The sequence below is a fragment of the Pan paniscus genome, chromosome 6 (genome assembly GCF_029289425.2).
Source record: "Pan paniscus chromosome 6, NHGRI_mPanPan1-v2.0_pri, whole genome shotgun sequence".
NCBI lineage: Eukaryota > Metazoa > Chordata > Mammalia > Primates > Hominidae > Pan > Pan paniscus.
Window position 1 is genome coordinate 19672389 of NC_073255.2, and position 17837 is coordinate 19690225.

Here is a 17837-nt window from a genome sequence, read left to right on the forward strand (position 1 = left end):
GATATATTTACATGGACCAAAAGGCAACCTGATGGGGAAATATGTATTTTGATTACCTTCTGGACACTGATAATGATGCTAATGGCTACTATATGCTAATATTTATTGAAAGATAATTCTCAATGTTTCCTTCATGTTTCTGTACATTTCACAAGCAGAAGCATCTACAGCCTATGTTCCAGACTGTCATTCCAAGGATGTTTTTGTAGTGGACAACCTTGGGAGACAGAGATTATAACTCTCCTTTGAGCAAAAAGAAGATGTGTTTGTTGTGCTTTATAAAAGACTCAGATTCCCTAAATTTGGGGATTTCCTCCCGACACAACTCTCTGCTTGTGCAGATGTGACCTGGCCCTTTTCATGTTTCCCAATAAAACTAAAGTAGGGGGACAGAAAAAAAACATGAGGTACATGCTGTTTGCTATGACATAATTAATACAGTTCTTTGTCTCAGAGCCAGGAGTCTCATGTCTTCTCCTAGCATCCGAGGATCCGCAGCAGGCTACTACACAGTTATTACAGAAATAATCTCAGACCTTCCACAGTCTGGGCAATGGTCTTTCTTGTAAAATACCTTTTTGAGTATCAGAAAATAATCGTTGCTCCTAATGGATTTGAAGATAAACTACGTTTATTTACGTTCCAAGAGGTAAAAGAAGAAAATCAGACCACTATAAGCAGAAGGACATTTCTCACATAGTCTCACCAAAGCAAATTGCAAAATTCAATAAATAATATATCTCAGAGAAGCCAAGATATAGAACTATAGAAAAAGAAAAGAGACTAGAACAATAACTCAGTACATCCTAATAATAACAACGAAAGCAATAATTAACTTACATATGGTGGTTTGCAGTTTACAATGCATTTCCACACATTATTTTATTTGGGTCTTATAACGAACTTTGAAATAGTCTTTTTTATTTTCTTAATTACACAGTTGAGAAAATTAGTTTAGAAAAGGTTACATAAGTTGCTGATGGCCAAAACTAATAAGTTAAGGAAATAAACAATTGATATAGACTCAAGCAAACTGAATAAAACCAAAAACAAAAATCAAGATTTGGCCTTAGGATCACACTCTTTTGTCACAAATTATTTCCTTTCTGTTTTAAATCTTCCACTTGTCCCCTGTGAACATGTCTTTCTCTCCTATGCAGAAGAACAAAATCCCTCTATTTACACTGTTTACTTTAGTTATAATCCTTCCACTTTGTTTTCATGGTGAAATTATATAAAGAGTAGCTTACATGTGTTCTCTCTGTCTTTCCTGTTTTCCATCCATTTCATCTATTATTGTTTTTTAAAAAAAATCCATATTAAAATCACCAATGACATTCTAAATGATAAAGACTCTGGTTGCGTTTTGGTTATTATCTCAAGTTCAATCTCATTTTTTGAAAACACGTTTCTTCTTTGGATTGTGGAATACTTTCAATCACTTATTCTCTTCTTTCTTTCTGGTTACAATTTCTCAGTTGTTTTCATGGAGATCTCATCTTCCAACTGTCTTATAAATAAATCTTTCTAGAGTTTCATCTCCATCCTTCTCTCCTTGCTCAATCTGCTTCCACTAAACCATCTCATCTATGCCCATGATTTGATAACTACTCACAATGCAAAGGCACACCCATTCTACATGTCTGGCTCTGATTTCTTTCTTGAGCTTCAGATATGCATTTCCAAGTATCTAATTTATATCTCAATCTGATAACCTGTGAACTTAAGGTTCAATATGTCCAAAATCAAACCACTCTACTTTCCCTCTAAATTATTTCTTTCTGTTTTCCTTTCCTGGATTGGGTGAGCCACACTGACTTACTTCTAAAAGCTGAAATGCCCCATCCTTCTTCCTTAGTCTCCATATTCAGTTGGTGATTGAATTTGGTTCATTCTGCCTCTAGATACTCCCTGTAACATGTGCTTATCTCTCTCTCTGTTAACAATGCCTTAACCTTCATGGAACCCCGCATATTCAATAGGCTGCCCTAGTAAAATAATCTCCTAATAGGTTTTTAGTCTCCTTTTCATCAAAGATACAATTTATTTACTTCTTTCTGAAATTTAAATCTTACAATTTTGCTATCTCCAGAATTAAAATCTTCAATATCTTCAGATATTTTACTACCTCCAGAATTAATATTGAAGATATTGATTTATGTTTATGTCTTTATGAAGATTTATGTTTATGTTTGTGTTTTTATGAAGATTGATTTGTTAATAAATAGGTTCTTAATCATGTTTCAGGAATAGGAAAAGCTAGACTCCAGGATTTGGATTTTAACATCTCCATAAGGAAAGGGGAGAGGGGCTTGACTTGACTTCTTCTCAGGAGTGTATTTATTTCATTGTTAGGCAATGTTGATGGAAAATATTTTATCAATGGCATCTAAAGACCCACTTTTTGTGACTATTGCTAAATTCTTCAGCCTTACCTTCAGGCTTAGACTCATGCCCATGTACACACATGCATCACATGCATGCTCATACACAAATATGTCTATAAACCAACACACACATCAAGTTCTTCCCTGATACGTAACACTCATTCCTGCTTCTCCACATGCTCTGTTAACTGCTTGGAGTTTCTTTTCTTCCCCCACCTCTACTCAATACTTTCTATTCAAATTAAAACCCCATTCCACTCTCAACTTCTATCCATATGCGCAGAGTTAAAAGCTCTCCAAGAATCTTGCATACGTAACATTCAGAGAATGCATTTCATTGCTTTGTCATCATTTGCCACCGGATCTGTCTCTCCGAACAGGCTGCTGAATAATGAATACGGTTAAGTTCCTCTAGCTTGTGTACTCTATTTATTTATTATTTACTGTGGCACTTCCTATAATAATGTGGAAAGTGGTAACTAAGGAAACTTGGAAAATTCTAGTGAATCACAACCTGTAAACCATCACTGAGTTAAGGATAAAGTATCAACTTAAGATACATAAGCCTTAGTGATAATTTTTGTTATAAATTGTTATAATAATATTACTAATAAAAATAAGAGCTATCATTTTATAGGTAGGGATTATTATCTTCAGTATAAACTGAGGGGATGAAATGAAAGTATAAAGAAATTGTGATGACTTGGCTAATGTCCCAAGGTAAATGGTAGGTTCTATTTTACTCCTTGATAATGGCCAAATTAGTAGTTTTCACCAAATATCTCAGTTCTCCCCTGGCACTGGGCAGATGGAAGAAATGCTACTCCCTTAAAGTTAAATATGGTCACGTGAATTGCTTAGGCCAAAGAAATATTAGCATATCACTTGCAGGGAGAAGGTATCAGAGCCAGCACATAGTCACGAGTGCTCTCTCTCTCTCTCTTTCTCTCTCTGTCACAGCAACTGCCAATTTTTAAAGCTCATGGCTGCTCCATCTGACTGGGACTTCATTGTAGACAATGTGAGATGAAACCACTTGCTGACTCAGATTGGAAATGTAATATGAGCAAAAAATAAACTTCTGTTGTGTTAGCCCACTAAGACTTTGTAAATTTTTCAGACATGGCATGATTTGGCTCACTTTGACCAATATTCCACAGATGCCATTACTTCAGTATCAATGTTTGCTTGACCATAAATTGGACTCAAATGGATTTTTTGGGGGGAGGTCAAGTCTGAAAAGAGCTTACCCAAAGTTTTGCATCTTTAGGGTACAAAAATTATGGGAGTTTAGACATTCATAGTTACTTTTTTCTTTTACTATTGCAAAATTTAGGTATTGAAAGATTTAAGACATATGGACACAGAGAAGCCACCAACAGGAAATTGTGTCTGAAGCAGTACAACAAATAGGAACCAGAGCCAGAGATGAGGCAAAAGAATATATGAAGCCAACATATATTCTAGAAATATAATCTGGGTCAGAGCCAGGAACTGCTGAGTTAATCAGTGTGAATCAGAAGAAAGAGTCAGAAATGAGAGATATGCACTACCTAAAACAGTTGCAGATTCAAGTTTCAGACCAAGTGTCAGGGTAAAGTCAAGACATTTCTGGTAAGTCAAAACATTTCAGATAAGTGTTTTAACTGAAAAGGCTTAAATATTTTAAAAGTCCACATTTCATATTCAACTGCCTCAGCCACCACTATCACAATCCTAATTATAACAGTAATATATTAAATTCCAAGCACTTCACATACATTTCCATATTTAATCAGCAAGGCAACTCCATGAGGAAACTGAAGAATACATCACAGCACTAGCCTTCAAACCCAGTTTTGTCTGACATCAAATTATGTGTTCTCAGACACCGGGAAATGGCCCTGTGCCATTTATCCTTCTGTCTCATACAAAGAGGGTAATTATCAATAAGTGGCTGGGCCTCCCAAAATAGAGCCAATCTAACACAGGGCTCAGGACAGAAGTAAAAGCTAATCTCAGCATGACAAACGGGCAAGAGGGCTAGCGTGTGATCTAAATTTGCCTAAAAATAAATTGACTACACACCTGTAAGGAGGTCAAGTCTCTCTCTCTCCCCTTTCATGACCGAGATATCATACTATCTGAATCCTGGATTCTAGCTTTTCCTATTTTGGAAACATGACTAAGAACCTGTTTATTAACATATCAATCTTCATGAAAAACATAAAGAAATTATTACTGTTTTGACCTTTGTTATCACTTATTGTGCCACAGTTCTGGTCCAGCTACTATGCCATAAACAGCAATAATTTGTCTCCCTCTGAGGCTTACTGCGAGGATTAAATGAGTTAACACTTGTATACTATTTACAGTAAGGCACTAAAAATCCATTATTTAGTATGACGCTGATTATAGTCTCATTAAATCCTACAACAAGATTTTGAGGTGGGATTCTACTTTTTCAAGTGAGAAAGCTGAGGCTCAGGTAGTTTATGTTACATTACGAAGGCCATACCACTAATAAGTAGAAAACAGGGCTGGGATTCCACACCATCAAATATTTGCCTGCAAAACCAAAGCTCTTTCCACTAAGTCACACCACATGCCTCACTGCAATGGAAGAAACTGCACACCAGGTCCAAACATTATGCACATTCGTCCTTATTGAAAAGAACAAATTCACCGTAATTTTGCAACTCCTCACAATGCCAGCTGCTATAAACTGTATGAAATTTATGAAAGTTTGGAAAGGTTCCCACCATAATAACACAGTATTTTTCAAAAATAATTTGCATGCTATATAACACACATTATATATAGCAAATAAAAAGCTAACCCTAAGTGACAATACGTGGGCAGATAATGAATCATTTGGAAATATCACGTAGATTTCACATAGAAAATATTGTTATCCATGAAAAGCCCAGGAGTTTCTTAACCCTTTGCTGTGACGTGGAACCACAGCAGAAAGCACCGACAGACCAATAATGTGATAAGCTTAATTCTCTAAAGGGCAGGAGTGAGAGCTTTCTATCCTATAACAACAGTTTGGATGACTTTATATCAAGAGTGAGGAAGAAAATTATACTCCTCTCCCACATATCAAGGGAAATGCTTCCCATGGAGTGACTCAGCCTGAAACCCTAAACCGGAGCACGGTCACAGCATGCTGTAGGCAGTTACAGCAGGCTCCATATCAGCTGCCTTCGGCATTTGTAGGGACAACACAGAGCGGAGGCTGCCAATTACACCAGAAGCTTCTACCTTGTGAGAAGAGTCTAATCTAGTGGCAGAAAAACAGACACTGACTCTTCATGCTCCAAACTGTGGCTCTTTTCTACTTGATCATCAACAATATGTTCAAACAGCCAGAAGAACACACTCCCTCTCTAGTAAGATAATAATTGTAAACAGTCATATCACTAGCAATTTGCCAGGCACGGCTCTCATTTCTTCATATATACTAATTCATACTTCATATATACTGATTCATTCAACTTAATACTTACAGCACTGGACATATTTTTTTCCATATAAAACACAGATATATTAAGTTACCCAAAGTCAGATATCTGAAGTATGGTAGGATCAGTATTTAAACACAAGCTGTCTGGTATGCTAGATACCTATCCAGGAATGCTGTGCCAGTATCACCCTACTTATCCTTAATTATTTTTAAGAAAAGCCTAGCATTTAGGAGAACAATCATAGTTACAGGGTGCATTCTGGCAATTGTGGAGGAAATGTAAAATCAGATAACTTGAGACAATTATCTTTATGGGATTCTCTAGGTCCAACATTGAATGATTTGGTTTTGCTGGAATTGGTGTCCCATGAGCTCACTCATCTTGCCCAATAGTTCCACAGCCCTACCTTATTCCAAGAAAGCAAACAAAACACTTATTTGATATATACCAAATATAATCTTAGCATGTTGCAAATTTAACTTTAAATCAATAACTTGATTTTTTATACTTCTTTAATGTACATAAAGAAATTCTTATTAAAAGATACAAATCAAACTCAAGAAAGTGAATGCATTGTATCATTTTTCTAATAAGAGTATGGAGGAATGTCACTTACCAATACTGCATTGCAACATGAAAAATCTAATCTTTAAAGCCCCCGATAAACTGATCATGCATATTGAACAGCATGAAAAATGAATGACTTCTATAATCTTCAGGATGATGTTTGTTTCCTGTTATATTTTGGCACTGGCAATTTATTACACAAGAATACTTTCTAATCATGATATTCTTTGCTTCCTAATTATTCAGGAAAGTCCTTGGAGCAGTAAATCTAGCACTTTTCATGTTGTCTTCGTTATTTAAAAATAGCGTAATAATCATGGAATTGGCACTATTTCTTTAAAAGTCACAGCTAATCTGTTCATTCGTCTTCTCATAGAATCCATTTTAATAATGCTCTTACACTCAGTGTGACATTTCATACTACCAATTTACTGAACATCCATTGATCTTTGTCTCAGTATATTATGAATTTTATATTTATAATTTTTATTACCACTTGTTTTAGGAATTTTCACAAATTTATTACTGATTTGTGCATTCTTATGATATAATTAAATGTACCTCCATATTCGTTAGCCAATGAAATACAAGTAGCAGCCTATAATACATTGAATAATTTAGTAGAAATGTCTTTCTGCTAATCAATTCAAATAGAATTTCTGTATCTGAGCAATAGCAATTATGAATAATATGTTAGCTATCATAGCAATAATTTATATATTTTATAGTAATGTTTCATATAATACAGGAACTTTTCTTATAAGTACTTAAACACTGGAAAATATATTTTAATAAACAAGCCAAATTCAACATAACCTAAGCCAAACTCAATGCTTTCTTTACTTGACAGATATCATAATCCCTTCTTTTAAAGCTGGAGGAAAATTTCAGATCACTCTCTCTCTTCCTCTCTCTCTCTCTCTGTCAGTTGTTGTATTTTATTACTTTCCAAGATATCCTCTGTTAATTTCAATATTATAAAATCTGAATCCCCACTTTTCCAGTCGTCTTTCATGATCTACGTTATACAGTCTACACCAATACCCTACTAACTAGTCTCTAGTCTCTAGAATCTTTCCATCACCATATACCATCTTCTCAGTCGTCAAAGTAAACTTCTCGAAGCATAACATTGCTTCTGTCACTCTACCACTTAAAACTGTACAATGACTTCATTGTTTGACTCAAGTACGGCATATTTTGATACCCTTTCATTCTTACAGACTTCACTCACTCCCTTCAATTGTGATGGGCTAAATGTGCCTCACCTCCCTTCCTCAAATTTATGCTAAATTTTCCTTTTTATCCATATCATTTCCTTTGTCATTTACCTTAAACCTAATTTTTAAAGATTTGTTTCAAATCCTCCCTCTTGTATGAAGACTTCCCTTTCCGTTCCTATCTCCACGGAATTGTAAAACCCCATATAACCTTAAAGTCTGCTTGTATCACATACAATATTCTGGCTAGACATAGAATTATTTATCTATTAGTTTCTAGCCTTCTTTAAACTATAAATTCCTTGAAGGGAGGACACATATCTCTTCATATTTGCATCTCCTGCAGCACCAAGCAGAAAACTCATTCTAAAGAAGATGCTCAGAAATATTTACTTAATGATTGGATTACCACAGCAGCAAAGAGCAGAGCATATGGAAATTTGAAATCATAGGCAAATCAATTTTTAACCAATTTAGAAAGTATTGAGTATAAGACTGCAAGTGAAAAAGAAGAATTAGGCCATTCTGAACGAAATTTTCTTTACTCTTCTTCTTCTTTTTTTTTTTTTTTTGGACAGGGTCTGGCTGTCAGCCATGGTAGAGTGCAGTGGCACAATGGCTCACTGCAGCCTCAGCCTCCTGGGCTCCAGCAATACTCTCACCTCAGCCTGCCAAGTAGCTGGGACTCCATGTGCGTGCCACCATGCTGGGCTAATTTTTTTTTTTTCCACAGAGACAGGGTCTCACTGTTTTGCCCAGTCTAGTCATGAACTGCTGGGCTCAAGCAGTCCTTCTGCCTACGCCTCCAAAACCTAAATGTAAATATTCTTAATATGATAAATGCATATATTGTACATTCAGAGGCTCTAAACAGTTTTGAGTGTGAGAACCATAAGTTATGTCAAAATTTCCAAATATATATTTTGTAATCATATTTTTATTATTATTGACTCAGTCAATAGTCATAGGCATTTTTTTAAAGTTTTTTAAAATGCCTATGAAATTATAGATGTGGAACTTCCTTACAAATACCCAGCAGCATTCTCATACCCTCATTCAATCCACAGATTAGGAAGCTTCTAGAATACCTTTGAAACTGGTCTTTTCAGATAATATACATGAAGCATTTATTAGTGTTCCTGGCTCATAATATGTACTCTATAATTAATGTGAGTGATAGTATTCGCTATTACCATCACATCTATCTTCATGTTCTAAGTCCCTATATGTGTTTAACCCTTTTCTCTGCTTCTACTTTATAATATCATCCAACTCATTCCTGATACACATCTCTTATATCCCACAACATCTTTCTGCATAAGTTGCCCAGATGCCTTAATTTTTACCTCATTCACTATCATGTGCTGTTTGGTTCTTTTTCTCCTTTCCACTTCTTGCATTTTATTCTCCCTGTCACCATGTTATTCTTTCTATTCTTATCATTCTTATTGCATTCTCTCTATATTGCTTTTTCTGTACTCATCATTTTCCAAGCCTTTTGATGCCTGCTATTAATTAGTTGTTTCTTTTTCTCTCTTCAACACCTGACCCAACTGCTGTTCATATTTATGGTTGAAAGTCACTTTATGAAAAAGACATATTCCTGAAAATCTAGAATAAAAACAAATTTCTTATAAATAAAGTCTTACTCTACATATGCAAAGAAACAATATTAAAAAAAAAAACTTACAGTGAAGTGAATGATCATAGCCTATCACTTGTATCAATGCACACACTAAAAAAGTTGTGCGGTCCTAACTTGAGGTCCTGACAGCTCTTTCTTTTACAACCTCTGATTCTAATTCCATAATGTATCTATGACTCCCTGCTTCCTACTCTCTTTTAACACACACACACACACACACACCTCTCCCTTTTCCCTCCCTCTTGATATCTATGAGTCAGACCATACTGTCTCAAGCACAGCATTGCTTTTTTCTCCTCTTTTTCCTTCCTTCTCACTCTCTGTGCCCGTTTGTCCTTCTCCTTGTCTGTTACAGTATTACCACTCTCCATTTTGCCAGGCTGTCTCATCCTCTGCTTTATTTCTATTACAGCTAGAGTGTTTTCCCAGCCTAATTTTGCATCTAACATTTTAGTTCCTTTCCTTCAAGATGTAATACTTGATTTAATTTACCTTTTCCTTTCTCTTGTGTCAAAAAGGTAGTCTCAAGTCAACCTGACTTGTAAACACAAAAGGCAGAGCTGGATCTATCCCCATGAAGAACAGGATCTACGATCCATTCTTATAAATAAATGATACTTTGTCTAGCACAAATGTCAAATAATCTCATAATATCAATATGAATACTTACACTCAGCATATTTCTGAAGTTGGGAAAATTCCGAAGGGCTGAGGTGGGCCCATTTTTCCTGGTTTGTCATGGTGGTGGTGAGAAGCTCTGTCACATACCAGGTAAAAGATTCTTTATTCAGGTGTTGCGCAGAGGTCTATGCTTCAAAGATTCCACATGGCATGTTTCATGATAAAATACCTCAGGCTTTCAAAATATGCAATCTGTCCACATGAAACTGCTTTGGATGCTTGTAATTTCAATAATGTGTTAAAGAACTGCAAAAAAAAAAAACATCAAGATCAAAAGATTAACATGATTGCACAAAGGAAAAAAATGTCAAGGTGTTGAATGTTAAATACTTTTTAAATCATATAAATTAAGAGTACAAATTGTGAGAAGAATCTTATAAAGCACATTTTCATAAATGTACATTTTTATGTCGAGTTTTACAAACTCCACATTCCACGAGTAGACAGTGGTATCATTTTTATCAGTCTGTACCAATTTTTTAAAATGTAAACATTACATATAAAATCTAGACCTAAATTATCCAAGGAGGCTAAAATAAGCTCTCTAGCTCCCTATACATATGATTTGCTAGTTTACAGTATAGACTGCCAATAATTGCTTGGAATGTTCATCAGCACTAGCATATATATTTCCAATCATATGAATTAATTTTGGAGAAGTCATATAATTTGTTCTAGCAATCAAATAAAGATTAAGTTTTAGTTTTATCATTTAAAAAAATTCAAAAGATTGGCCAAATTAAAGCAATTCCAAATGTCTGAAAGACTTGTGTAATGACAGTAGATGATTCTATTGTGAATCATGCTTTAAAATAAATCTCTAGGTTGTCATGGACCTACATTCACTGGCTATATCTGTAAAGGCAAACAAAATGAAAAACCATCTGGTTTCAACATTTTTATCAGAGACTATAATCAATTGCTCAATAATCAGCCAGATTGGCACTGTATTCTTTACAGAAAATGAAGTATTTAGTAAGAGCTACTTTTTTGTAAAACTGTAATCATTGCAAGGTTTATTTATACAGATGTCATTACTTAAAGTCACCTTACTTCTACAGACAAGACTCATTTGGTCTTAGTGCCTTGCCTTTCTTCAACATCTCTTTACTGTCTTCCAATATCAACCCCAGGACCTCACTGTCAAATCCTGTCATCCTTGTCTTTAAAAACTGTTCTTTTTGGTCTCGTGGGGTCACGTCCCTGTACTCTGTTTTACAATATGGTAGTTTAATATACAATGGGGAAATGATGATATTGATGTGCTCACAGAGACCAAACTGCTGGATATCTTTTCTCTTTTCTCTCCCAGGGGCAACCATGGGTTTGGGGAAGCAACACAAGTGAAAGAGAATGGGAATATGCAATGACAATTGTGGACATCTTCCACCCAGTTTCCTTCTGCTGATTTCATCTTTCACACTAATTTCATCCTAACTGTCTGTCTCTCTCTGGTTACAGGCAGTTTTGGTGGGACTGTGAAATGATGTGTTCTGTCCTCCTCTAACCAAAGGGAGACAGATGATTCTGTCACATTGGCACATTACACCCTGTCTCCCAGGGCTTTAAATGTTGAGTGGAGTGATTCAATGACAGGGTGAAAACAGCTGTACCTAAATCATAACAGAAATAATTGGATACTCATTCCTGTCTAAACCTGACTCTCCAGCTATCTTGTCACTTCCAGAAGCTTGTGATATTCTTTTAATAAAGGATTAAGGCCAGGCAGGTGGCTAATGCCTATAATCCCAGCACACTGGGAGGCTGAGGCAGGAGGATGGAATGAGCCCAGGTGTTTGAGACCAGCCTGGACAACATAATGAGACCCCATCTCTACAGAAAAAAAATTAGTTGGATGTAGTGGTGCACATCTGTGGTCTCAGCTACTCAGGGGGAATAGTGGGGGAGCTGAGGTGGGAGAATCACTGGAGCCCAGGAGGCTGAGGCTGCAGTGAGCTGTGATTATGCTGCTGTACTCCAGCCTGGGCAACACAGCAAGACTCTGTCTTAAAAAAAAAAAAAAAGGATTAAATGTATACATATACCAAGACATCACACTGCACCCTATAAATACATACAATTATTATTTGTTAATTAAATTTTAATAACTTTTTTTAAAGTCAAGGATTAAGTGAGCCAGAATAAGTTTTTAATTGCCAACAATGCAAAAATCTTAACTGGTAATAACAACGGTTTATTTGTTTATTCAAATATTTGTTGAGCCTTGCTGTCTGCCAGAAAGCTTTCTAGGCAATGAAGATAGAGCAAAGATCAAAACATAAAAAGATGAAAATAATGCTATTCCAACAATGTGTCAGCTTTATTGAGAGCTTACAGTTAGCGAAAGGCAGTCTCCTAATCACATGACTGTATTAGGTCATTCAATTTTCAGAAAGCAACTCTGTGAGGTAGGTGCTAATAGTCTCCCCTTTTGACACATAGAGAAAGTGACACTGGTGACTGAATCTGGTAGGTGTAGCACAGACTGCTCCAAGCCCACCCAGTATCCATTCTCTTTTGCTTACTTGGTAACAAGAAAGATAGTGAAAATAAATCTGTTTAAATGACTGCATTCCCTAGGTTTCTTACATGAAGAAGTGGCCAATGAGATGTAAGTAGATGTTGGTGAAGCATATAGAAAAGTTCTATTAGAGGAAATAGTTGCTGGCAAGTGCCCTTTCAACCTTTTATTCTTTTCCTCCACCTTACTACCTGAAATGGTGACATGTTGGCTGCAAACCCAGAAGTTTCTTGTACTAAATAGACAACTTTAATATGGCGGCTATGTGTTAGGGATAGGAGGCCCACATAAACTAGACAGGGGTAAGCAAATAACTAATCAGGGAACAAATTTGGTCCACCACCTGTTTTTGTAAATATAGGTGATTGGAGCACACAGCAATAGGTTGTTTTTGAAGGGATTTCAATACTAAATAAAGAGGCTTGGGCATTATCCTCAGGGAAATAAGATACAACAAAAGGACTACAAAAAAACCCAGAAACCTGATCACTCTTACATTTCTGAAATGTCAGTATCTTCATTGAGTTCCTTTCTCTCTCACTTGCATTGTTGTGATAGCTTCTTAACTTGCTCCCTGAGCTCTCTCCCTTTCTTAACATGGCCATTTCCCAAACCCCCTTGGTGTCCTTGGATGGTCATGAACTAGGATGATTCCTGAGGCCTGTCTGACAAATTACCAACAACAAGTTAATTAATAAGTTATAATTGTAATAATTATCTTAATTATATCTTTCCACCTGCCTACCTGCTCTGAAATTAATTAAAATCCCCCAGCTGGGCACAGTGGCTCAAGCCTGTAATCCCAGCACTTTGGGAGGCCAAGGTGGGTGGATCACTTGAGCTCAGGAGTTCTAGACCAGCCTGGGCAACATGGAGAAACCCTGTCTCTACCAAAAATACAAAAATTAGCTGGGCATGGTAGCATGTGCCTGTAGTCTCAGCTACTCAGGAGGCTGAGGTGGGAGGATTGCATGGGCCCAGGAGGTAGAGGTTGCAGTGGGCTTTGATTGCACCATTGTACTCCATCCTCGGTGACAGAGCAAGGCCCTGTGTCAAAAAAAAAAAAAAAAGAAAGAAAGAAAAAAAGGAAGAAAAATATCCCCCAGTTCATTATGAGAAATTCAAATTTAAAATGACTGGTGAACTGCCATCCTTAGATCTGTACAGGAATGCTAACCATGTATCAAGGCTCACCTGGTTATCGAATTTAAAATTGCACACTCATACAGACCATCCCTTCATTCATTTTTTAAATTTGTTTTGAATATAACATTTTAACATCAAATACTTCATTTATTTATATTATTTAACATTTGTCTCCACACACTACAATTAGGGGAAATATAAGTTGTTTTGAGCCCTGATGGAATTTCACAAAAAGGACAAAACACCTAAAAGTACTAGGTTTGCCCTTGATTTTCATCCAACCTATATATTAGATTCTGCATCACCATCCTGCGCTACACTCCACGATGTAAGCCCCATGGAGGGCAGGAATTTTTGTTCATTTGTTCACTGCTGTTTTCCCAGTGCTTAGAAGAGTGCTTGGTATATAGTCTCAGGTCAATGAATATTTCTTGAATGAATTCACTTATTTCCTTTTTGTTCCTAAAGAAAAGGTTGAGTGGAAGAATTAATTAGAAGGAGGCCCTGAGGTTGAGAAAGAGAAAATAGTGCATAAAGGAGACAAGAACAGAAGTCACTCTGGGTTTCAGTTTTCCTAGGGACTACATCCATTTTCTTCAACTGAATGGGCATTAAAAAAAAAAAAAAGAAGTGCACTTTCAGGTACAAAGCTTTTACAGTTGAAAATGGGTGGCATTATTTCACACATTTTGTGAATTTTTTAAGTAAAACTAACTCCATATAAATAAGCATCATTCCCAAGGGATGCCTTGTGATGTCAGCTAACCCATTTACCATAACAACACGTACACATGACCACCAAGTATATTTTTAAATTATTTATCAATATCTAACAAAAACACCACTTAACTTTCTTTGATTTAGCATGACCTGGTCAACTTAGGTCTTCACTTTTTATAACAAGGACAGCTTCTCTGGATTGATCTACCCCTATTTGCATTTTGACAAGTGATATTTACAAAATAATGGTATCTCTGAGAGGCTCAAAGTAAATTTACTTTGGCTGTTGGATTTGGTTTATTCCAATACCAAAATGCTTTGAATAAATCCTCTCTTTCTCACCTTTCTTCTAGTGTAAGCCATTGGTTTCTCATAATTCTCATAGTTCTAACCCTCATCATGTGATATGACATGTAGCTAAATAGTAAAAATAAGGGTTGGTTACAAGTGAGGAATTTTTTCTTAGTCAAATCTTTTTACTAGCTGAACTGGCATACACAAGCCTATGAAAAAAGAAATATTTCACGTGTAATTTCAAATACAGAGGCACAGCTATATCTCATGCCTCAGAAGATAATGAAAATGATGGCAGCACATTCTTATAGTCCCCGCCTCTTCATAAATGGGTAGAAAGAATGTGACAATATTCAGCGGAGATTCCCTGCGGTGCATTCACAAGTTTCCTGTTCCCCTGCAGAAGTCTTTCTTTAGGCACATAAAATGAGTGTCAGGAGGGATCCACTTTGCTGGCTTTTAGCAAGCAGTCTAATTCTGGCTTTCTCTTCTAGTCAGTGGATGTGCCACTTTGCTTAGTTTGTAGCAGGAAATAACTACGTTGGAAGAGTTGAAGAAAGCTCTTTGGGCCATTGTACCTGGGCTAAAGCACAATCCCTATAATTAGGCAAGAAATCAACCTCCTCGTGAAGAAGCCATTCGGCAATATATAGATGAGTCAATCTATTGGGTTGGACGCATCATCTGTGAGTCACATTAAGTGTAGATTTATAAGTAATTATTAGAAGTCAGTATTTCATGACTTCAATAATTGAAGAGAAGTTAATAAACATTAAGACATACTGGGCCGGGAGCGGTGGCTCATGCCTGTAATCCCAGGACTTTGGGAGGCCAAGGCGGGCGGATCACGAGGTCAGGAGATCGAGACCATCCTGGCTAACACGGTGAAACCCCGTCTCTACTAAAAATACAAAAAAATTAACAGAGCGTGGTGGTGGGCACCTGTAGTCCCAGCTACTCGGGAGGCTGAGGCAGCAGAATGGCGTGAACCCAGGAGGCGGAGCTTGCAGTGAGCCGAGATGGCACCACTGCACTCCAGCCTGGGCGACAGAGCGAGACTCCGTCTCAAAAAAAAAAAAAAAGACATACTGAAGAATATACGTATACTGGGTCTCAAAGGTCATAAACTCCAAACTGTAAGATTTCCAACAGAAAAAAATCCTAGGGATGGGAAAGGATGCAGAGCCAAAATAAAAACTACAGAATTGCTGAAGAAGTAGGATGAAATTACATGGAATATAAATTCTATAGGTTGGTTTATAATTGCTTGTTCATTTAACCATAAAAAGAAGTCTAAATTTGAGACCCAATGAATGAGATGCAAGGCATCATGCCAGACACTGGGGATGTAGCGTTATGCTAAACAGATATGATACGTGAGCTATTAAATTGTGTTTAGGGGGAAAGAGCTACAATAACTAAACCAACTACACCCACAAATAAATGCAAACTGTGATAAGTTATATGAAAAAAGGCATCAAAGTCTATAAAACTACAACAGGAAGTCCTGATTTCATTTAAGAGATTCAGAGAGCAATTCAGAAAGCCAGGTTTATTTAAACTAACTGACAAAAGTTAAATAATTTTAAACTTGAATGAAGATTAAAAACATTCTGAGCAGAAACTTAGAAGTAAAGAAAAAAACTACAAATATTATAAAATCTCAAAAGAAGTCGGTTACGACTGGATCCTGGTAAGCAAGAAGTAAAGGAGCACATGATTAGACTGGAAAAATTAAAAAGAGCTACATAATTGAGATTATTAGAGGCCATGTTAAGGACAGTACAATTTGTCATAAGTAAATTATGAAACCATTGAAATATTTTTGTGCAGGAGATTAACATGAATGATTTATATTTTAAGAAGTCCACTTTAATCAGTGGATATGAATAGGACAAGAATGGAAGGGGGAAGACCAATTAAGAGGCTGTTCCAATATTGTGTCAGAGCTGGTGGCTTTACAGAATGGCAATAAAGATCAAGGTTGAAAACTGAACTTAAGACATATTTTTGAAGTAGGACTTGAAAATGAATAGGATAAGTTCTGTGCAGAAAGAGGGGATCAAGAATGACTCCTGTATTTTGGCTTGAGTGCGGGAAATGGAAAGGTAGAATTTAAACAATTTCCAAATACTAGAATAGAACCAGGATTGATGAGAACAGAAAAATCACTATGTTGTTTTGGGATGTATTAAGTTGAGATGATTATCATATATCTGAATTGAATGTACTAGTAGATTTTGAGTTAAGCTTAGAGCTAAGATAAGAGATAAGAGGTATAATATTATCAGTTTTCTGTATAGATGATATTTGAAGAATTGGGAATGGCTGTTTGCCTGACGTGCTGACAAAGAAGCTATTCCCCTAAGCTCTGCTTCAAAATAGAACTTGCCATTCAGGGCAAAGACTGCAATTAGCAGTCTGTACTTCTTACAGCCTGTACTTCTTCTTGTCTTCAGAAGTCAACTTAGGTTTTGAACTGAGCTCACACTTTTCCCAGACAAGAATCAATAACAAAAAGATGATGGATGTATTAGGACCATGATATTTCTGTCCAATGGAGACCCCTTAAATGGTCCATATTTGTTCCAGAGCTCCCCAATGGGCTGGTTGAGAATTTATCGGGTCTGCACTGTGGTCTGAGGCTATTTCTGACCAACCCTGCATATCCCCTTCTCTTTTCAAAAGCATCAGTTTTGTATTACAATCTGAAAGCTTTCCTTGCCCAACTCTGCTTGCTTTTTTCCCCTTTTTGTGTTTCATAGGAATAATTATCTGATATGTGTTTGCATCCCTATCTCCATCTTGGTGTTTGTTTCCTAGTGAAGAATCCCACATGTCAGGATCCCAGTAGGAAACAGATGGCACACTTAAAATTGATAATTAAGAGTTTAATGAAAAGATTATTTAGGAAATGTGGACAGGTAAGGAAAGCTATTGGAGACTAATGCAGGATCCTGAACTAGCAATAGTAGGAAACTTATTGAACATCCTGAAGGGACTATGGATGTTTTAGCTAACAAACCCCAGAGTAGCTGTATATAGAGGGTCATCTGATAGGAGTAGCTATAATTTGAATATTTGTCCCCCTCACTGATGCTGAAATTTAATTGCCATTGTAACAATATTATCAAGTGGGACCTTTGAGGTGTATTTAGGCCAGGACGGTTCCACCCTTCTAGATGGGATTAATGCCTTTATAAAAGG

The 17837-nt window shown here is 36.4% G+C and overlaps 1 protein-coding gene across 19 annotated transcripts in view; it reads right to left on the reverse strand.

Annotated features, from left to right (window-relative positions):
- The window catches only part of DGKB (diacylglycerol kinase beta), an 835560-nt gene that overhangs the window by 691057 nt on the left and 126666 nt on the right, over positions 1–17837 (reverse strand). For all 19 annotated transcript variants that reach the window (XM_034963734.3, XM_057302827.2, XM_057302829.2 and 16 more), the window contains exon 2: positions 9939–10195. In XM_034963734.3, the coding sequence (XP_034819625.1) occupies positions 9939–10008 (70 nt within the window). In that variant the 5' untranslated portion in view covers positions 10009–10195. The remainder of the gene's footprint in view (positions 1–9938; positions 10196–17837) is intronic.